The sequence below is a fragment of the Hordeum vulgare genome, chromosome 7H (assembly GCF_904849725.1).
Source record: "Hordeum vulgare subsp. vulgare chromosome 7H, MorexV3_pseudomolecules_assembly, whole genome shotgun sequence".
Taxonomy (NCBI): domain Eukaryota; kingdom Viridiplantae; phylum Streptophyta; class Magnoliopsida; order Poales; family Poaceae; genus Hordeum; species Hordeum vulgare.
In genome coordinates this window covers 144,724,056-144,747,105 of record NC_058524.1, presented here as the reverse complement: position 1 = coordinate 144,747,105, position 23,050 = coordinate 144,724,056, and the positions used below count along the sequence as shown (strand labels likewise).

The window sequence follows — 23,050 nt, the reverse complement described above, 5'->3', positions numbered from 1 at the left end:
AGTGGTTCTACACTCTCGATCACACGTAAATCCACGGATAAATGTCAATGCCCCGCTCCGTGGGTACCTCATATAATGTGACAACGAGATATACCAAAGCTCGGTTCCGGTTTGATCATATCCTAGCTAACAGCCAACCATATGCTCCCGTCCATTAACTCGACGAGATAGACATAGCCTATGCATGCCTTGCCTCTTCTATAAAATACGACAATTCTAGCAGCTATATCATCTCATCCTAAGCTAGCTAGTATAACTCGATCAAACTGATCATCGCCAATGGCGGTCAAGTCTCTGGTTCTTCTTGGTGTCGTACTAGCCTCGCTCCTGCTTCTCTCCGAGGATGTAGCAGATGCTAGAGAACTTACTGATGCTAAAGGTTTGTAAAACATGTTCTCTCTTAATACAGTATTTAGTAACACAGTAGATACAACTCATACTTCATCGTATATATGCATGACTACCTGTCAATCTCAAGCAATGTTCATTAAGGAATTGTGTGCATGCAGAGTCAGAGGAGAAGAATGTGAAACCTACAAGAGGGCCGGGCTTGACTAAGGATGAGAAGTGGGGAGGTGGAAACAAGCATGATGGAGGATACGGAAACGGTGGAGGGTATGGAAACGGTGGTGGATATGGTAACGGTGGGGGATATGGAAACAATGGCGGGGGCGGTGGAAACGGTGGGGGGTACGGGAACGGCGGTGGAGGCTATGGAAACGGTGGATACCGGAACAATGGTGGAGGTTATGGCAATGGAGGTTATGGAAACAATGGTGGCGGGTATGGTGGAGGATACGGCAATTCTGGACATGGTGGCGGTTATGGGCGTGGTTATGGCGGTGGAGGCTATGGACCTGGATATGGTGGCGGGTATGGCAATGGTGGTGGAAATGGTGGGTTTGGTGGGGGATATGGTGGTGGCGGTGGATACGGTGGCGGTGGTGGGTATGGTGGAGGTTACGGTGGAGGATCTGGTGGCGGTGGCTATCCTTGAGATGGATAGGTGCAAGATGTCACAATGGTTGGAACTATGGAAACAACCACTAGATATGGGTTTATGTTTTAACTAAGAATCTGTTGGGTACGTCATGTGGTTAAATAAAAAAATGTTCCTTATGCTCGTTATAGGAGCAAGGTCCGTAAGGTTGAGAAGTCAGACGAGCAAGCCAGCCTTGTATTATCTCCTATGTATGGAAGAGAAGATGACTTCTAAATTGTAAGTGGGCTTTGGTTATTGATTTTCATTTTCAAGAACATGAGAAGATCTGTGTGCCTATATATTATGGTAGAAAACATTCATGATTTACAAGAATAGCTCCATGGCACCAACAAAGGACTTATGGTACTACTCTTCTTATAATACTGTCTCCTAACATTCGTCCCTCACGACAATAATCACTTACTCTATCGACTACCACCGAATGGAGCAAAGGGGTGTGCTTAAAGACACGCTGGCTCCTCTCAACCCAAATGCATCGTACCGAGTAAATCACCACCGAGTTGACACCCTTGTGAAGCTTCAGCGCGATGTACAATTGCCAACAGGTCCACCATTGAAGTATAGAACCATTCGTCGTCAAGGGCAAGATGGCCGAGAGCCCGAGACAGATCCAGCGAAGGACGCCATTTGACAAGTAAAAAACGGTGGAAATCATAGTCATCCTGGATCCAAAGCACCCCATAGTCATCCTGGATCCAAAGCACCTCAGATTTTTTTTTTTCCAAATATGTCTTCAACCCAGGCATTGTCTCAAACGTATAATGTGTCAACTCGAAATTCTTAGCGTATTTATCATCTTTTAAACACAATATGACATCATGACATATCTCAGTATGACCACCACTAGGATTTAGGAATGATTTAGGGGTTGATGTAAAAGAAAAGGAATGACAAGAGGGGCAACATGAGTACATGGCATGGTAGTTTGGCAGGTAAAACGTTTTTCTGATTTGTGTATCTAGTACATTGAATCGACTTAAACGGTAATCTCCACATCAAACTCAACCCAAACAATAATAGTGGTTTTCTTAAAATACATCGAGCTCCTCTGATGTTGCATCAAAGGGTCCTTCACGCGTTCGTGCTCACGCTCAGCCGCAGGAGACAAGCACGGAGGCAAAGGCAGTGGCTGTAGAAGGCAGGGATAGCGAGACCAGCAGGCAGCATTGACTATTTCATATACATACATACATACATACAATGATCGTAGGAATTTCTTTTTCTCCACTGAGAATGTATGCCCAAGCATTTTCTCCAGCTACCATGAAATCATCAGCAGCACAGCACTCCAGGAACTGCGAGCCCAAACACAAAATATGTGCAATCATCTGCGGATCAGCCACAAGTTGACATGGTGCCATATGAATTCGGTGACAAGTGGGATAACCTTTTTGACTCGTCAAGCAAATGTTGTTGTTGTAATTCTTGCTCTAATACAAATGTGGTAATCTATTTCAATAGATTGAACCATTATGCCCCTGGGGGTCATAGCCTCATAGGATCCAGCAGGTTGCACAAAGCAGCGGGACCAGGTCCAGGGCGGAGTGGGCCGGCCAATTCCCATTCTTAGAACTGGGATGTGCAAATGCAAATCCAGTAAGGACCTAGCCAATAGCAGAACATGCACCTCTATTTACTCTTAATTATTATAAGCTGAAGCGCATAAAGGGGTGTTTTGCCACATCTGCCATAAAAATTGTTGTCCCTCGCACTACAACAAGCGAATTGTAATTTCTTCCACTTACTATCATCATGGACGCATACGTTCAGTGTAGGATTGCATCAGTGATCAATGATTAAAATGGATGCAATGTGGCCAGTGTCATGCAGGGTCTTCAGAGTTTTTCACGCCTCGTTGAACTTGAAGACACAATCATAAAGCCTTCCACCCAAAAACTGCGCCACTTCAGGATGCTTGACCTGGAACAGAACAAGAGAACAGTAGTTTGCAAACTTCAGTAACCAATTTGTATTAAATTATAATCTGCAGCTAAGCTGGATGCTCTTTGATATAAACAAATTACATAATCATAATGGACATAAAACAACGCACCATTCCAATCTTGATCGAGTCACATTTCATTTGTGCGTATAGGTTGGTTTCAATTCCTCTCCCCTGTAAATGATACAGGTAGGATGCAATTAGTAGACAGCCTTCAAACAAAAAGATGTGCCAACTTGTGAATGCACATACCATGCCTTCTAGGACGACCAAGTCAGCATCACTTGCCATATAGGCTAGTTCTGGTGCGACGCTAGACAAATCTATTACCTGAGAGGAAGTGAGTTGCCTATTTAAGCATCTGAGATAATCAATAGAACTTATGAAGCCACCATAGTGGATGGCAGAGTCCGGTTCAAGATATTCTTACTGGCAGATCGTTACCGGAGTTGGCAACAATGAGGTCAGATACATCCACGCCTGCAAGCTTACCATTTACGTCCTTGAGCTGAGAACAATTGAAGAACATGAGTCACATTGTTGTATCGTAAATGATAAATTATCCTCTTTTAGTTACCTTGTTTACAATCTCAACCAACTCTAGGTAAGTGATGTCATTGATGGAAGGCATGTCATTGGCAGCAAGTATGACCTGCACCAACCAAAGAAATTAACTATTGATATTTTTTATTCTTTACTCTTTATTAAAAGAAAGAAAAGGAATCATAAATCACAGACAATTTATGCATAGATCACAGTGATTCCAAGCTGTACATGTACAATACCACAAGCGCGTACGTGACACTTTCAGCTTAATTAATAAGTCATGGTTAGACATAGAGTTCAATGTGGACCATTTTCCATACTCCCTCCATCACAGTTTACAGGGTGCGCTGGAATTCTCATGCATTTCCACCAGCGGAGGGATTTTAGGCGCGTTTGGTTTAAATGCCCAATTAATTAAGACGTGTTAACCGCAATCAAGCCCACACTTTTGTCTGTGTGCAGTGTGTACCTGGGGTGGAAAACCTGTAGCATGCAGGTGTGTTACACGGGGTGGAGGCCTCGTTTACTGGCCATAGGGGGTACATGCGCGTTAATTTCTCTGGCAATTAGGCGTCGTGGTATAACTAGCGATCTTGTTTTCCAGTCCAATAGGGTAACACCTAGGTCCCAGTGACCACTCCAGCACGCCGTATAAACCGTGATGGAGGGAGTACATAATTTCTTGCATTCAATTACTTAAAAGCTGAATAGGAGTGATATGTTACTACCGGAAACAAACTCATGTAAAAATGACAAGTAACATGCTTTCAGTAGTTCTGAACGACTAAGACCAATATGAAAAGATTAAGACAAACCTTAGTGCCACGTCGGAGCAACTCCCTCGCAAATGGTAATATGCCCAATATGATATCAGCACCAGAATTATCAACAAAAATAACTACCTACAGCATATGATAGAAGATTGATTCAGCTAGGCACAAACTTAGGTTAGTTTTACAGTATCAACATTGTAAACATATACACAGCTGAAAGAAAATGCCACTGAGTAAACATAGTTTATATCCAACAGCGAGTAATGATTTTATCCGGAACTGATGCATGGATGGTCCAAAACTGTTACTAGGCCAACAGTAACAACCATAGATACATAAATCAAATCCATCAACAAAGCTAGAAGGAGATAGAGAAAGGAATACACCAAATATCACTGAGCGAATTATTGATTTCTAACAATATACCCCCTCTGTTGCAAAATGTACGACGTTTTTTGACGCTATGATAGACAGAGGGAGTACATAATACATATCAAAACAATTTATAACTAGGTTAGTAACAAATATGAACCATAACTATTGGAGATAGACATGGAACCAGAATACTGATATTAGCACATTACATTATTATTTTGTTTCAAAATATAAAACCATAGAACTGCAGATGTATGCTAAAATGACATAGAACAGTACATCGCCACGGAACCTATTGCCACGTATGCAAACTAAAACATTATAAAACAGTACATTGTCACGGAACCTATTGCCACATATGCAAACCAAAGCAATCTCTTGCCATAGGATGTATAGCAGGCTCTGTCTCTGACATGTAACGTGCAGTTTCAACAAGATTACAGTAAAACAATAATTTACCTTCTCCCAAGATTTCTTGGTCCATTTGCTTTTAAATGTATCTAGGTCATCAATAACCCAAGGTCGAGGCAACAGATTCTGGCAACTCGCCAAGAAGGACATACCATCTTTAGCAAAAACTTCTGCAAGCTTCAAATTTTGCAATAAAAAGAACATTTTGTCAATAATAAACATATATGATATATCTCAGAAGGATTCACAAAAAAAATAATGAAATTTCATTTCATCGCTTTCATGACTTCAGGTTGAATGGTCTTTCACATTTAGATGGTGATGTTTCAAAGCAACCTAAGGTAAGCCCTTCGAAGTTCCATGGGAGTAAAAGACCAATAAAACATTAATGCAATTGAGACTAGATACCTGTGCAGACCCTAGGTCAAATATGTTTCCTGCTAAGATTCCACGGATCAAGTTCTCTGCTCGTTTCTCAGCGTCTTCTATTTCATCATTCCGCTGAACAACTCCCTCAAAGAGTGACATAGCCTTAGCGTTCTCCTCATCCTACTCATAAAGAATCAAAATGAGCATAAACAGTTACGACCAGAAATTATCACAACAATGAACAACAAAATTATGCGAGGTAGGAGAACCTTGTTACAGCTTACCTTAACCTTCTTGAAGATGTCATTAAACCCCAATTCTCTGAGGATTAGCTCACGAAGCCTACAAAGAAGCTTGAGATTCATTGCAAGAGTTAGAGGTAGTTGAAAATTTTCTTTCATGATCCATTGAAAAACTCATCTTACTATGCAATCAGGAGGTCCTCCATGGCTCTCTGGGTTCTTCTTCAACTCCTCAAGCATATCAGTGTACCTTCACCACACAACAAGATGAACATAACAAAATGTAAGAATGCATCTAGAAGGCTCCATTATATGAACTGAGTAACATACTAACATACTAACATTGCATATGAACAGAGTAGCATACTAACATTGTGATCATATTTGAGTAATTGTTGACACACATTACGTCAGCATTTAACCCCAGAGACGCAATGATGTACGCGCAATGCACATGTTTTTCTTTACAAAGCAATGCAAATGTTGACTAGTGTAAATTAAGCCACACGTACATGTAATACTATGTCGCAATAAAAGCATTGAACCTAAGACTAAAGCACCTCAACATATAAAAATAACAACATGGTTTGGGTTGATTTGCAGATCTATTTTCGCAGCCAAAATTTATTTGGCAAATATCTGTCCATGAAACCCAATAATAAACAAGAGAAATCATCATCTGAACCATGAAGTAAAACTCATGAATCATTTATGGAACCGTGCAGTTTTTGGTGCTTAGTAGCATACACGATACAATTGTCTTTAAGGCATCCCGTCTTGGACACTTAGGTGGCAAGGCATCCTGGCAGCGCCTTGGCATTTTTTCCCGCCCTAGGCGCTTCGTCGTCGCTTAGGCGTCGGGACGATGGGTGCTTGCCTTAGGTCACCTTGCCGCCTTACGAACAATGCACGATACATCGAAAGGAGGAAAGAGCATGATACAACTAGATATACACGATCTCACGCTTCATTTCAAATACTTTGTATAGTAATTCTTAGAATTAACTAGGTCTCAGAATTACCTCACATTGCTAGTTACTGAGATCATTATGTGTGGATAAACTGCAACAGGTTAATGCTAGCACTGCTAATAAGTTGCTTATGGGGGTAAATCCAGGAATACTGAGTGCAAACCTAGTCTGTCAAATTTGTCACTAGTTTAGACTGCCAGTTGGCGAACCAAAGCTGAGTGCCTACACCTGCTTGATCTCAACTTGGCCTTAGCTGATTATCCTTCCCACATCCGTACTCTTTTGACCAAAACCTTCCAATCAAGTAATTCCCAAAGATATAGGCTTTCTTCGTATAATAGAATATCCCAAAATACTCTAAGGAGAAATGGCATTGGTTTATGTGCACAAGCAGAACTTTGAGGCAAACGAATCACCAAGAGGTAACATCGAGCTGTTCAACTTTATGGCTTTCAACTCAAAGTAACTGGTCTAATAATATTACAAACATAAACTAACTTGGCCAGCTACTTCCACATGTCACTCATATCACAATAACAGCGAAGGCAGCCCTCCCAAGCTTTGAAGCTGTAACGTCCAAGAAATTTAGCAAGAGAGTTAGCTTTGTGACTTAGGTGCTGTGTGTTTGCTTGTTACTGTTTAAAACGCCGCACCAAATTTCTTAATATTCACAATAACATAAATTGATTTTGCTGAAAGCTAACAATTGAGATTGAAATATCTCTATCAGGATTAGGACACTTCTCTTGCAAACAGTTAACAGCTCATGAACACAGCAGAAGTTAGGTTTTGAATTTGATACTTCCTCCCAAGGATCAGCCTTCGCAAAGCTCTGCATGCCTAATTCAAGTGAGTTGTTTCGTTTTTTATTTTATTTTATTGGTTCAAAATTGGTAATGAAATCTGCCTCTGTCAAGTAGATCAGGCGAATCTTTCGACCAGTGGCTGTCAACAGAATTTGCAGAAACTTTTTACCATGCCATCAGTAAATGGTTTGGCACCTGCTCGACACAAACCAAAATTGCCTGACACACCAATTACTGCAAGTACCAACGGGATTTAGCTATTGTGTAGTATATGTGGTCAATTGCAAATTAGTCATGCTCTTTCTTTAGGAGTAGATATTTGATAAGACCGACCTCTTGCCAATAGTTGATATCTAATGAATCTTCCAGGAGTCTGATTGGTAGCTAAGGAGTTGATATCTAATGAATCCGACATCAACTTGTCTTTACCACCACTATCTTTGAGTTACAACGAAGTAACATGATCAGCATGGTACTGATCACTGACACATACCTCTGAGCAAACTTCTCGGCCTTGGCGGGGGCATCGGGCACCGTGGGGTCATTCTCCGCCCGCTGCCTGGAGAAGGGCCAGAAGACGGGCTGAGTGAGAACCAGTGGAGCGCTACGGGATTAGTCGAAACTCCGGGTCGGGACCGTACCTGAAGGATGGCACGGATTTCAGGAAGAGGTCGATCCACTGGATCTCGACGGGGGTGGCCTTGCGGGGGTTGTCGGAGGGGAAGCGGTAGGGTATGGTGCAGGCACGATACGTGCTCTCCACTGGCGCCTGCAGCAGCGGGAACGGCACCGAGGGCGACGAGCTCTCCATGCTCCTCCGCCGCCGCTGCTGATGGCTTCTCCTCCTCTTCCTCTGACCGGCGGCGGTTGCGGGGGGGCGGTTAGCTCGGCCTTGCCGTGAGATCTGGTTGCGCCGTACCGTACGCACCGCACCGGCCGGGAAGATGAAGGAAGCGAAGTGCCGCTTGGCAATTGCAGTTGCAGAGAGCCGCTACAGATGCTCTCTTTTTTTCGCACATTCGCTACAGATGCTCTTGCCTGCTGATGTAGATTGGGCCGCAATGTGCAGTTGTTTGGGCTGTGTACGCTTCATATGAGCCAGCCCAACCCCTGATGAACAGGCTGAGGGACAGGGTCCATCGCGTCTATTCCCTCCGTTTTAAAATATAAGTTGATTTCACCAGTGAAATCTATATGAATGTATATAGACATATTTTAAAATATAGATTCATTTATTTTACTTTGTACGTAGATCCCTAGTAGAATTTCTTAAAAGACTTATATTTAAAAACGGAGAGAGTATTTTTCATGCTATGCTACTCTAAAAAAGGTCTATTTCTCATGCAATCCCTATTCGGCGCTTACTCGGAGCGACTAGTCCATGGGCACCCCCTCGGGGATGGATGGGGCTTGCCTGCTCCAGTCCCATCTGTGCTCCTGCCTGGAAAAATAATTTTATATATATCCAATGGTCACTCGATTTTCCTTCCCCGTCAACTCTTTTCTGGCCTAGAAGAGGAGCAACAAACTCGTATTTTCCTCTTCCTTAGGCCTTTTTTTATTAAACCTTTTTTCAAAAGGATTGAAGAGGTTTGGAAGTGATTGAGGGAGAATTTGACTTGTAGAAAATTAAATCCTCTCCAATCCATTTCGAACCCCTTACAACCGAACAAACCATTAGGTAATTTTAACGATTGATTCCGGAGGGAAAAGGCATGTATTGCCCTCACGGACTTTCCAGAGGACGCGCATAGGGACACTCCAGGTGCTACATGGTGTGTCACTGTGTCGCCGTGTGTCATGGTTGGACCCACGTTCATAATCATTTTTTTAAGATTTATGAATGTGTTTTGTCTTTTGAGATTTTGTCATTTTTACCTGTTTTTTCTGTGCTTCCTTGAATTTGTTCTTTCCTTTTTGCTATTTTTTATGTTGTTTCTTGGTTCCTTTTGTGTGGTTTTTGCGTGAAACACAAAAGGTACAGTGCAAAACATGTGTGCTATCCTATGAAGTACTATGTAGTTGTGCTTTCGTATGAAACATAAATTGTGCTTACGTGCTTAAAAATGAAAAACACGTTTATTCTTTCCCTGAAAAGTGAAGCACAGTTATGCTTCACGTGAAGCATAGTTGTGCTTCCACCTAAAAGTGAAATCATAGTCGTGCTTCCAAAAAATTAAAACAATTTGTGCTTACCAGAAAAAAATTGAAGCACAACTTCCCAAAAAAGTGAAACAATTTGTGCTTCCCAAAAAAATTGAAGCACAACTGTTCTTCACATGCCAGCACAGTTGTGCCTCGGTTTGTTAATTTCCGATTGGGAAAGGCTTTTTGGTTTTTCATTTTTATATTTTTGCAGTCTTTTTATTTTTTGTTTTAAAAAAGAAATTTCGTTCAAATTTATTAAGATGGGATATAGTTTTGAAGTTCTTGACTCCGGAAATATTACGATACAAATGGTTCATGATTTGGATGCACGATTTAAAAAATTAAACATTTAAAAAATATAAAAAAAATCATAAATCAAACACATACGCAGTGCGTCATTTATCATCACGAGAAAATTTAAATATGAAAGGGGCTTCTTTCCCGAAAAGGCGGCACCTGCTACGGTACAAGCCTACACTCGAAAGGGGTATGCTTTAACTAGTGCTTTCACGCTTATTGCGACAAGTTATCGCCATTTAAGGCCTTATGCAATGCTAGGTGCTTAGGAAGGTGTTTAGAAAAATAAGTCGGGTTTTTCTAAAGCATCGATGCTTCTTTCTAGAGGAGAGAACTAAACGTCTATCCTGTACAAATAAGCATCGGTGCTTTAAAAAAGCCTGACTTATTTTTCTAAACACCTCCCCTAAACACATTACATTGTACAAGGGCTCACATAGGAGGAGCACGCTAGCGATTGCTTTTGGCCGGTCCAATAAATGCTTTTTGAGGTTGGACCGTTGTTTCCAGCTTTGGAGAAATGTTTTGGAAGATTCCAATCTGGTTTTGTCGGTTTTGTGAACCTTTTACAAGGTTCATGAGCCGGATTGTTTTTCCTTTTTTTTCATTCCTTTTCCATCTTTTTTCTTCACTTCTGGTCCCTTTATTCTTTTTTTATTTTTGAAGAATTTATAAATTCCGACAAATGTTAAATATCTTCTGTTTCTTTTTCTTCATTTATTTTTTCAGATTTCTTCCTAATTTCTTGATGCTTTTTAAAAATGTTAGAATTTCTAAAATTGTTCGTGATTTTAGAACAAATGAACAGAGTTAAAAGAAACAAAAAATGCTTCTCCAATTGTTCATATTTTCAAAAAATTAACCTTTTTTGTACAAAAGAAGTTCATATATTCAAAGATTGTTTACAACTTTCTAACAACTAGTAAGCTTGCACGTGCACGCACGTAATCTTGAATTTGTTCAATTTTTGTATCATAATAATCATCACAATAACATGCTATATTTTAATATCAATAGTAATCTTGCATGTGCTTCCCTCAAAATAAATTCCCTAAAAAAGTAATCTTGCACGTGCAAAACATGTATCAGTCAAATACCAACAATTCAAGTAAGTGATAAATTGTCATTCAAATTTTGAAAACATTATTTAACAAGAGTCAATCAATTAACTATGATGGACAAAAGAGAATTTTGAAAACATTATTTAACTTGAGTCAATCAATTGCAAGTCACTGTTGCATCTCCATCGCTACTCAATCAACTGGTCCATTCCAGTATAGATACCTTCAATGTTTTTTAGAGTATATCTTCGAGGTTTTCCAACTCAAAAGTTTGAGATCAACTCAGAACAACAAGGTGGTTGCAAAAAATGCAAGCATCAGATAAGGAAGAAAACATTCATCATCTTTCGACCAATCAAAAATATATTCCCAGATGAAGGGCCTCATTATCAGTGTTCTTGCATATTCCACAAGCTTATCACCTCATATGAAAACCATAATAGCTTGTTATATGCATTTACTGTTCTGTCCACAGTAGAAGATAAAATAGTGAGATAATATATTGATTCTTGCTTGATCCCAAAAAAATAAAATGCCTGCTCTTATATACAACTACCTACCTTTGACCTGAAAGACATAGAGATAATCGAAACGATCAAGCTCATGCTCCATGACATTCTCAAAAATAGGCTTCAGAATGTCATCATACTCATTATTGAGTTGCATGATATGCACTTTCAACAGTGTCCTTGTACACTTTTTCTTCAAAAATGATGTGCTATATGGTTATTGAGCTGAAAATGTGTATCTGAATTACAATTACCCCTCCCGTTGCAATACCTTCTACATTTGTTTATGCTTGCAAAATATATATACAAATTGCAGTGTTCTGAGCTCAACATTTATCTTCTTGCAACGGTGAGTTGTGAATTATTCTACATCAAAAGTATGACTTCTGAACGAGAGCACGTACTGTAAATCAAGTAAAAGTGTGTGTACCTTTCACAACCATCGCCATGAATTGCTTGGTACTGATACATATCCTCTCAGCTTCCTTGATAGTACAAATAATCTCAAACTTAACATGTATAAAGAGGCACTTTCCAGTCCTGGCACATACCATACACTCATCCACTTCACCTCCAACGTGCCTCGGGCGGTATTTGATGTGATCGTTCATAATATCTGCAAAACAACTTTCTCATATTAATAGAAAAACTCAAACAATTATTGTTTTCAACCAGTGTAGTCCTTGCCTCTTGTACTCCCTTCGGTCCTTTTTACTCCGCATATTAGATTTGGGTCAAGTCAAACTTTACAAAGTTTGACCAAATATGTATTAAAAAATATCAACATCTACAATACCAAATATACATATCATGAAACTACCTTTCGCAATGAATCTAATAATATTAATTTGACATTGTGAATGTTGATACATGTTTCTATAAATTTGGTCAAAATAGAGATACTTTGACTTCGGACAAAGCTAATATGCAGACTAAAAAGGACCGGAGGGAGTATAAAGAAGAGACTGTTGTCGTTGATATCTATTCACTAACTTATTTCTAGAACAAGCATATTCAGCGAGTCTAAAACCATTGTTAATAGCAAATTAAAACCTACACTTCTTTCCAACAAAGAAGTAGAACTGCCCTTTTCCGAAAAAATGTGGCACATGGTCACAAGAGTGGATGCTCCTGTAGATATATTTCTAAAAAAATATCACATTCATCCATAGGACTATAGTTTGATTTTATTTTAATAAAATTCTCGTAAATATGAACTACTGACTGCATAATTTAGTGTGACAAATAATTTTGCACAATCGCGAGGAAAATTAAGTAGCACATACGACCATAAGCCCATGCACTCCATGCGAAGCCATGATTATGTAGGGCATGCCCGAGTAATCTTTAGAGGCTTCTGAGGCTAAATAAGGGATATCCTACGAATCAATATTTTGCTATCCGTATTATGCTAAGCACCTGAGTACCAGTAGAAAAATGAATCATTGAATGGTTATTTCACAATGTTGCTCAAGCCATAACATCATTGAAAGCCGGCAATAAATTTATAGAAACTACCTAGTATTATGTTACCGGCTTATGCTAATCATGCCAGTAGCATTAGTAAGAGTAATCATTAAATGGTTATTTGACAAGGTTGCTCAAACTGCAAAAGGTCATATTTCTATCAGTTCTCGACCGTTTGGGTGACACAAATAAAATAAAATTTCCTGATCTCGCATGACCTTTATTTTTTACATGAAGGTGAATATAAATGTAACTAAAAGACATTATAAGCATGCGACATATTTCTTTCTCACACCCCATGATTCAATCTCTTGAAACACCAAATATATGTCTTCTTTTTAATTCAAACTACAATGTGGAGTAAACTTAATAAAATGCATTTCCTTCTTCTTATCCTATATTTCATATTATATATTAACTGAATGGCGTAGAAATTCACATGCTAAAGGAAGCATTCCAAGGACCACATCACCTGTACCCAAGTGAATCTCTTATGAATCAGCAATATATATGAAGCTCGTACCGGCTGCTCGGGAACATAGTCTATCATCTATGAAGGAAATGTCAATAATTGTACAAGGGACTCCAGCATGGCTGCTCCAGAACAGAACGTACTTCAAGTAGGTCGTTGATCAGATAAATAGTTAAACATATAAAAATAGAGAAAGCAAAAGGTTGATTGTGACCCAAGCAGATAACTTGTATTGTCCATGAATTCTCAACAATTCCTATTGTACAGTGAGACATGCTTGAACAAAATCATCTGCGCAGAACTACAGTTATAGAAAATTATAGAAACTGAATCATGTAGGAATGTTGCACCTTCTTTGAATGTATTCGAGTGTAGCATGAAAATGTGGTGCTCGAGACATGAAATGCCTGGGATGAATAATTTTGTGGGCAAATCTGTCAAGATATGAGGTTGAAGAAAGATTGACTACTTCCAGTTAAACATTCCTTTTAAGGAGAGGGAGGGTCCTCACTCCTCAAGCCTTGTGTATAACATTTTCCTCGCCAGAGAAGAGCTCAAGAAGGTACAAACCAGAGCGCCCATAGCCGCTCTCCGGGAAAGTCATACAGGCACTTGTAGGCTGTGCAGACAGGTTTATGCGAACAATAGCATCCAAATCATTTTGCTGATGAAATAAACCCGTTTTATTCTTTGGAGAAGCATGATGCATGCCCCTATAATCCACCCAAGGAACATGTAATTCATTTGGTGTGCCTTAGGTGGGAGATAGTGGAGACTTGAAAGGTTGGATATGGTATGTTTGCACATCTCATGATCGAAAAGCTAGCTGGCCAACTGAAAGTGGGATAACTGATGATTTCATCAGAGGCGGATGGATCCAATAAACAAATAAAAACACCAAGTGTAACACACACCAAGAACAACTAATTCATATGTGGATATAACTTATAACATCAGCTCGTAGCAACAAACCACGGAATTAACGTCAAATAGGCAAGGGTCTCGTAATCATACACTGTTCGGGCCGCCACCACATTGCCAAGCCAGTCGAAGAGGCCCTGATCAGCTCGAGGATAATTAACACGCAGACTGGCCACCATATCCCGGAGAGCAGAGGATCACTACATGCGCCCTAGTGATGCCAAGCAAGCGCATGAAGTTAACACAGTTGGAAGCAGGAAAAAATTGGGCATGTAGAGCACTGGCTGGTGAGTACCTTGTTGGGCGACGGTGAGGGTGATGTTGTAGGTCCAAACAGGCGTGCCGGAGTTGGCGGTCATATAGCCCTAGTTGGCCGGTGCTGCTCATCGGCGGGGTGCCAAGCTGTAGCAACAAAACAAAACAAAACCACATGGTCAGATCGAGGGCGATGGAGACGACGATCTCGGTGGACGGACGAGACCGAATCGGCGGTCAAAAGGCTCGCCTCTTATCGTAGGTCGCCTCTCCCCTGAGGTGGTTCTTGCGTGCTCGCCCGCACTTGCCCGTACTCGGCTCCCATTGCCACGAGCTTCACTAGGTAGCGGATTCCGCGAATTCACACAAGGGAGCCGGGTGAGCGCTGCAAGGTGGCGCATGATCGCGGGGCGGTCCGCCGCTAGGGGGGGCGCGCTAGAGCAGGATTGGCGGGAACCAGGCGAGCGACTCGAGGTGGGCGAGCGGTCGCGGCGAGGTGTGTCCACTGCGAGAGCGGCGGAAGACTACGCGATGTAGGGCGCATAGGCCGTTTCCGCGAGTCGTGCATGACGATGGGAGGTGGGGTGCTGATTTTGTGGGATTAGATAGGCACTCGTGATTACAACTTCCTAATTGTCCAGGGCGTTCATTTTCCTTTACGGTGGAATATGTTCAGTAAATTGTTAAGTGCACACAAGAGAACAAATTAGATTAAGTCCAACCGTTAGATTGAGTTTAATAGGCCTAATATTACGATGGTAATGAGTTTGTGTACACTATGTGGGGTGTGTTCAAAAAGATAATGTTTGCTCTTTTATAAATAGTATAGATGCCAAAAAAAGTTAATATTGTTCATGTTTTTCAGAAAAATGTTTCAAATTTTAACAATTTTTACCATTTACAAGAAATCGGAATTTTAAAAATATTCCCTATTTCCAGAAAAATATTGAACTGTTTTTCAATTTCAAAAATATCAAAACATCAATTTTTTAAAAAATTGTTTGGATTTTCACACGTCTGCTACAGTATGGTTCACTATAGTCCGTTTCCCACATTCAATATTGGACAGTACCTCCACCCCACGCTAGTGCCTATTCCTCCCGTCCCGCTCCCTGCACTACGCTGCTAGTGGGTTGGGTTGACCCAGTTGTGGCGCGCCCTATGCGAAGGAGTGGCTAGCTGCCGCAGCGAGCGGCATACATGAGGCCCTTTTTTCTCTACTTCACAAGCCTCACATCAAGCATTTTTATGTGTCGTTATTTGACGTGTTCTTAACCGTCGTCATGTGTTGTATTTTGAGCGCTTTTTTTATTTTTTCGTATGCGTTTTCGATTTCTTAGATTAGTTTTTATTTTTTATTTTTCACACTTTGCTTCACGGGAGACACGGTTTTGCTTTTGTGAGAGGCATAGTTTTGCTTCTGTGAGAGGCACGGTTTTGCTTCCGCTTGCCTCTTGGAAATGAAAAAAACTTGTTTTCTGTTTGTTTTTTGCGAGATGCATGATTTTGCCTTCGCGAGAGACATGACCGTGCCTTTCGAAAAGGAAAAGAACACGCTTTTTTGGTTTTTGTGAGAGGCATAATTTTGCTTACGCGAGAGGCACAGTTTTGCCTTTGTGAGAGGCACGCCCGTGCCTTTCGAGAAGGGAAAATAACGCATTTTTTTCACGAGAGGCATGGTTTTTTCCGTGAGAGGCATGGTTTTTCCTTTGTGAGAGGCTGTGCTCCTCGAAAAGGAAAAGAACACGAAAAAACACGTTTTTTGTTTTTTTCTATCACGAGAGGCATGTTTTTTATCCGTTTTTAAAAAAAATGATAAAACCTATCAAGATGGGATCTAGTTTTGATGATCTCAACATGAAAAATCTAACGAAAAACGGTTTAAGATTTGGACGCACGTTTTAAAAGATAAAACATTTTGAAAATACGAATCTACGGAAAAAATAAAAACTCTCAGGTTACAGCCTAAACAGATAAGAATGATTTTAAAAAGGAGTACTCCTAATCAGTGATTTCGCCTTTTTCTCGCTCTGTGCAAGGCAGAGTACGTCCCTGCATAGTTGCCTACACGGCTCCGCCTTTTTCTCGCTCTGTGCAAGGCAGAGTACGTCCCTGCATAGTTGCCTACACGGGTCCCTTGGTGAGCCGGCCCTTTAAATGCTTGTTTTTTTTTTCTGATCGCTTATGTAGCAATTAAGCTTCACAACACTCCTGTTTGCACGTCGTTGTCCTTATGGGTCCTTTTTTATTACCTTTATTTATACTAGTAAAAGGACCCGTGCGTTGCAACGGTAATAAAATTATGATCTTTTATGATGATGACCATATTATGTTCATACATCATTGTTTGATTTTAAAATTTTGTGCACAAATACAAGAAAATGTTTCTTCTTTTAAATTTATTCACAAGTTGAAACAATCTTCACATTTCCAAAAAAATATCATGGTTGTCAAAAATCTTGGTAATTCAGAGAATTATTCTGAATTTCAAGATTTATTTTTAGAAAACAAACGATAATAATCCGATCCACCTGACAGATAATTCTTCAAAATTTACATGGGTATATTGTCACAAAGACCCCGATTTTCAGGGTGCGACCATGTGCAAGCCAATCAAAAAAGGCCACATCAGCACCTACGTAAATTTTCGTAGAAAACTTTACGTAAGTCTAGCAAAGCTCTTTTTTTCTGTTGGTAATTGATGTACAGTGCAAGAAAATTTTGACACAAATGAAAATTCCTCTAATTTACTGGTCGATAATTTTACTTGTAAAAAAATTCGTGCAGCTAGCATGTGATGAGCAGTTTACTTGCGTATCTGCATAAGTTGATGAAATGCCCATGCCAGTTGACCTTAAGTAGTCACTTTATGTTTTTGACATCAAATTATGGTAACCCCATTTGGTTGAACAAACCTCCTAATCCACAACCCAATATTTTAATCACTCGATCTTTTGGCTTCACAAAAATCACAAGTATTCATTCAGCAAAAAAAATCTACAGAGAAAGCACCAGCATATTAATTGCTGATTTTGCAGCTTATCTTGAGAGTATACGAAAACACACGTGGGTAGCAATGATAACAGTGAACTGGGAAAAGAATGAAGGGTTTGTATCTATCATTGTTGCTGGAGACTCCTCAACATACTTGGCTTTCACAGCATCATTGAGCTCTTGTAGGAACGAACATATAGATTTTGCTCTTGATTGACCCAAGCACCCTTCATCCACTGAACATAAATATAGATCAATCAGTAAATATGAGTGTCATAATTTTAGGAAATGAATTCATACACCTAGACACCTGACAGAAAGTAGCAGTAAATATGAGTGTCATAATTTTAGGAAATGAATTCATACACCTAGACACCTGACAGAAAGTAGCAGACAGGAGTTAGAGTGATGAACTGAAGCTGGAACTAATAGTGTGAATATTTTGCTCTGCAAGTAAAGATGAGAAGATTTCATAAAAAGTAAAGAGAAAACAGTTTACAGTAGATTCTCTATGTGCAGTCTGAGGACACCTCCTAGTCCATACTTCACAACCTAGATCTCTCTTTCTTCTTCCTTTCGAAAGTGGTACAAACTTCCGACCCATCTCTCAAGCCCAGTAAGAAATTTGAACCAGTAGCAAATTATCAAAAATTTCATAATCAAACTACCAAACCAACTCGAGACATTTCTAGAACCTGACTACTCAATCTTGAGGAAATTGGAACAAATTCACCAAGACAGTTTACAGTGCCTAGGTAAAGGTAAAGATAAAAGAACATAGGCAGCCAACGGCAGGGGCGTTCAGCGCCTCCGGAGCCTCAACGGCGAGCGGCGGCGTGCTCTGTTTTCCTCGCCTTCACACCGCCGCGTATCCCCGTCCCTATCTTCCACCTTCCATATCCATAGTCCAAAGGACCAATCTTTTCCTTGCCTTGCCGCGTCTCGTTGTTGACCAAGACCCAGGCAGAGATTTGCTACGACTCGTCTCCTCCGCCCGTCTGCTCCTCTCCATCCATCATCGTCGGCCCTCTCATTCGTCGAGCTGCTCTGCGTGACAGGGGAGGGGAGGCACGCAATCGACAAGGGATGGACGGGGGTGGCGGGATCATGGCGAGCGCCGCGACGGGGGCGATGAGCTCCCTGCTCGCCAAGCTGGCCGAGCTGCTGGGGGAGGACTGCTACCAGCACCAGATGCAGAGGGGCACGCGGCGGGAGGTGGCCTTCCTGCGGACGAGCTTGGCAGCATGAACGCGCTCCTCGAGCGGCTGGCCGATGCCGACGCCGTGGCGCCGCTCGACCCGCAGACGAGGGAGTGGAGGGACCAGGTGCGAGAGATGAGCTACAACATCGAGGACTGCGTCGACGAGTACATGGGCCAGCTCCGCCGCCGATCCGGCGGCGGGGGCGGCGTCGTCAACGAGAGCAGAATCGCCTCAAAATCTCAGGACTATCAGAGGCACCGAGCGAATCGCCAGGAGGAGCACCTCCCTTCACCCCGCCCTTTCCCCCGCCACCGCAGCTCAAACCGCAGGCAGTAGTGGTAGCCAGATGCTCCGCGTGCGCTCCGGATCTGGGCGGAGCTCCAAAGGAGGCAGGGCAGGAGGCGAAGGCTTCGGAAGCTCGACGGTGGAGGGATCTGGCGTGGATCGGGGCCGGCGACCGGCGGGATGAGCGAGGCGGCGACCGGCGGGAGGAGCGAGGCGGCGGCGCGGTGAGCATATCAGGGGCTCGGGAGGAGTCGGTGGCTGGCTGCTGCCTACTCTGGAGCTCCTCCTTGGCCCGCCCCGATGCAGTTTTTTTTTAAAACGAAACGTTTTTTCCACTTAATGAAGGACCGCGGGTTGATTACGAAACAATAGAGGGGTGTTTTTGCAAAACCGCCAGCGACGGACGACAGAAGCGCTCCGCGCTTTATTATTAGGGGAGATTTCTGCAATTGATACATATTTTCCCTAAATTCTAAAGACATTTATCATACATTAAGAAAATGTTCTTATCTTACCCTATTAATAAAGCACGTAGTGCTTCTGCCGTACGTCGTCGTCTGGTCGCGACAGTGGTCTTTGGTTAGTTCAAGGCGATCTCCAAATATAACGCTCGCACTAGGCTGGCTGTAGTGGCGAGGGACTGCTCCTTCTATTGGAAAGACGCGAGTTCGAGTGCAGGTTCTTTCCTTTTTTCCATCTTTTTTCCTTTCCCATTATTAGGGAGAGATTCCCCAGCCGCCAGCATCCGCCGCCCCAGCTGCCGGAACTGGAACCCTAGCTCCGGCGCGACTTGCAGATCGGGACGCCTCCTCCGTCGTTAACGGCAGTTTTCTTGGAACCTCGTGCATGGATGAGGGTCAAAGGGAGAAACTGAAGTTTATTGCATGACATGACGGATGTACTCCTACAGTTTACCTGGGAGCTCCCACGGGTCGAACTTGTAGATGTCGACGTCGGCGATGATGAAGGTGACGGTGGAGGCGACCTTCCTTTTGAGGTAGCAGACGATGATCTCCTGGTCCATCGGCTGGAACCGGAACCCCGGCGGCAGCTCGCACCCCCGGAACACAAAACCTTCTTCCATTAGCTCTAACTAGCTGCCGTGGTCGATCTGCACGGCTAGCCAGCTAGGGTCGATGCTGCCGACCAAGAAGAGATGGCCTGATTTGGGAACACTCCAAGAAGTCGGGTGGCGGATGGCCTATATATACATGCATACGCGTAGGTGCTCAGGTCGTCAGGGTGCCCAAGCAATGAGATTAAGCGAGAGCGGCGCGCGCTCTCGAGTCCGGGACGACGACGCGCGGTGCAGATCCGCCCATCGGGCGAATCGACGGTCGAGGATATTTTCCATTGTATAGAATAGAACTCACCAGCATATATATCTGGCCAGTTTTAAGAGGAAGACGATCAGCTCTCTTCCTAGGCCACCTGCTGCCACATCCTCCCTCGACATGCTGGTGAGTTCGTCCCCTGATCCTTTTTCCCTTGTTGTAGATCCTCTTATTACAACATCACCGCAGAAAAGAAATCAAGGAATAATAGTAAAAATTAGGAACCATAATCATAATTCATGGTCAAAATTTAACCTCTTCGGTGGCGAAATTTCAAAACTGCATCAACCTCTTAGAAAGTATACGTCGACTCTGGGTAATTACATCCTTTAATTTTGTGGGTAACTGCAAAGGAAAAAATTGTACTATCAAAATTGCGTCTTTCTGTGTGAAAGTATATACTATATTTTTAATTTTTGTCCATGGAAAATATTAAAATTGCACCTGTAATAGACGGTAAGGAATCGACTCTCATTCGTTTCCATATATATAAAATGTAGGACAATGAAGTTGATAGGCTCAGCAAGTTGCCCGATGACGCTTTGCTCAACATTGTCGAGCGACTTGATATCACCGATGTCGCACGAACCACCATCCTCTCGAAACGAAGCAGATCCTTGCTATGCTCTTAAAAATTATCATAACAGTTGGTCCTTTTGAGGCCAAGCATGGAAGGAGAAAATTAACCTCACATGATGTAGTTCGAGCCAACACCACCGTGGTAGAAGCAATCAGGAGCATACTGGAAAGCAGGACCGGAAGCCAATACACCATTCACCTAATGTCCGTGCAATTCTATTTGGGAGATGACTCCATCTTCATTGACCAGACAGTTGCCAACACCATAGCAACACAAAAGGTTGCTTGAGTTGAGTTTAACCTCACATGATGTAGTGCGTACGATTTGTTACATCGAGGACCTGCTCATATATGGGAAGCACTTCATGTCATTCCTTGATTCGTGTCCATACGTCGTCGTCACTTTTACAAAAAAGTATCTCCGCTTCTGAGTATTCAACCCGTAGCCGTTGTAACTACATGTGAATATTTTTACTCCCGTTGCAACGCAAAATTGCCCTTAAAATGGACTAAAATTACCCACCAATGCCACCTATAAGTCATAAAAAACGTTTCAAACAGGAAAATCTCCAAACTGGGCTGGCCCATGTAGGCACCTCCTATATTACGCTCTGGGCATTGAAAAAGATGCAGCACACCTGTTTGGGCCGGCCCATGCGTGGGCGCCTGTTTTTTTGGTTTAGTTTTTTATTTTTATTTTCAGTTCCATTTTGTTTTTCTACTTTAAATAATTTAGAACTTCAAACAACTTTTCTCAATATTAAGAAACCGAGAATTTCGAAATAAAATATTCAAAAAAACATATTTTTTGAGAATTCAAAAACTACTGAGGAGTTTTGAAAAATGTTTGCATATAAAAAAATGTTTAAACTTTGAGAAAATGTCCATAAAATAAAAAAGTCAACGATTTTAAACAAAAGTCTGTGTAAAAATCTTAAAAACAGTTCGTGCCTCTGTTTTTAGTCTCATTTTTTATTTTCATTTTTCTGTTCCATTTTTTAGTTTAAATAATTTAGAAATTTGAAAAACTTTTGCAATTTATAAAACTGGGAATTTTGAAATAAAAGTTTGAAGAAAATATAAAATGTTTGTGAATTCAAAAAAATGCTCAGGATTTTTGTAAAAATATTCGCATATTCGGAAAAATGTTCATAATTTTGGAAACAATGTTGGTGAAAACAATAAAAGTCCATGATTTTGGAAAAAAAAAGTTTGTGTGTTATTTTTTAAGTGCAATTGAAAAAAATGTTTGCTACTTCAAAAAATGTTCATGCATTTCAAGAAATGTCCTAAAATTTTAAAGACATAATATGATCAGCACCATTGGAGATTATAATTGTTTTTCTCCCGTTGCAACGCACGGGTCCTTTTGCTAGTAGTGTTATAAAATGTTTGTGCGACTTTTACAAAATGTTGGTAGCATTCAGAAACATATGTTAGTGGCATTTAAAAAATATTCACACATTTAAGAAAACATTAAAGTTCTATAAACAATATACAATGTAAAAAATCGTGTCATTAAAAATGGGTTTCATACGATTCAAAATAAATGAATTTGTTCGTGACATTCTTAAAAATTTAATATAATGTATAAAAGTATTCACATAATTTGGAAAAACGTTTTGTACCATTCAAAAAATGTTTATGCACTGTAAAACATATTTGTTTGGTTCAAACAAGTGTAAATTTAACTAGCCTTATTTCATATCCCCCTTCAATTCTGCAAACTCAATTAATTGTCTTGTGAACCAATTAGCTTGCAAGTCGGTTATCATATCAAACACACCGTCCACAAGATTACAAATTTTATCATGAACCTCTAAACAGGAACGTTTAGTTCTGTACAAAGTAGGAACAGATTATTCAGGACATCAAAATAACAACCATAGGCCACTGAAATTAAAAAATCAGGCACGAGATACATCAGTGCAAAATCTTGTTGAAATTAGTAGTGGGCCTTAGGCCCATAAGAGAATTTCAGAAAATCTCCAAGGGCACATGTAGGTGGTGGCATGACAAGATGGTGGTGGGAAGTTTAGTCCCACCCCGCTAGTAGAGAAGAAATTGGACCCCTTTATAAGGGTCTCT

General features: G+C 41.2%; 2 protein-coding genes and 1 long non-coding RNA gene across 3 annotated transcripts; 1 reads left to right on the top strand and 2 right to left on the bottom strand.

The window, feature by feature from the left end:
• Positions 1–217: 217 nt before the first annotated feature.
• Positions 218–1,257, top strand: LOC123412723 (dormancy-associated protein 2-like). Its single transcript, XM_045105662.1, has 2 exons — positions 218–379; positions 510–1,257. The coding sequence occupies exons 1-2, from the start codon at positions 280–282 to the stop codon at positions 995–997; spliced, it is 588 nt and encodes a 195-aa protein (XP_044961597.1). The 5' UTR covers positions 218–279; the 3' UTR covers positions 998–1,257.
• Positions 1,258–2,369: 1,112 nt separating this feature from the next.
• LOC123412722 (damage-control phosphatase At2g17340-like) lies at positions 2,370–8,438 on the bottom strand. Its single transcript, XM_045105661.1, has 12 exons — positions 8,080–8,438; positions 7,932–7,997; positions 5,845–5,911; positions 5,704–5,772; positions 5,459–5,599; positions 5,099–5,227; positions 4,307–4,393; positions 3,523–3,597; positions 3,376–3,453; positions 3,198–3,275; positions 3,057–3,119; positions 2,370–2,923 (listed from the first exon to the last, which is right to left on the bottom strand). The coding sequence occupies exons 1-12, from the start codon at positions 8,247–8,249 to the stop codon at positions 2,849–2,851; spliced, it is 1,098 nt and encodes a 365-aa protein (XP_044961596.1). The 5' UTR covers positions 8,250–8,438; the 3' UTR covers positions 2,370–2,848.
• Positions 8,439–17,520: 9,082 nt separating this feature from the next.
• LOC123412721 lies at positions 17,521–18,808 on the bottom strand. Its single transcript, XR_006613586.1, has 2 exons — positions 17,939–18,808; positions 17,521–17,798 (listed from the first exon to the last, which is right to left on the bottom strand). It is a non-coding gene; the product is annotated as an uncharacterized LOC123412721 (long non-coding RNA).
• Positions 18,809–23,050: the final 4,242 nt, after the last annotated feature.

Bases quoted from the DNA above. Each gene is read 5' to 3' on its own strand.
- LOC123412722 (XM_045105661.1), bottom strand. From the start codon at position 8,249: ATGGAGAGCTCGTCGCCCTCGGTGCCGTTCCCGCTGCTGCAGGCGCCA. The intron at 7,998-8,079 runs GTACGGTCCCGA...GCCCTTCTCCAG, and splicing joins AAATCCGTGCCATCCTTCAG to GCAGCGGGCGGAGAATGACC. The intron at 4,394-5,098 runs GTAAATTATTGT...CATATGCTGTAG, and splicing joins CCAAGAAATCTTGGGAGAAG to GTAGTTATTTTTGTTGATAA.
- LOC123412723 (XM_045105662.1), top strand. From the start codon at position 280: ATGGCGGTCAAGTCTCTGGTTCTTCTTGGTGTCGTACTAGCCTCGCTC. The intron at 380-509 runs GTTTGTAAAACA...GTGTGCATGCAG, and splicing joins AGAACTTACTGATGCTAAAG to AGTCAGAGGAGAAGAATGTG.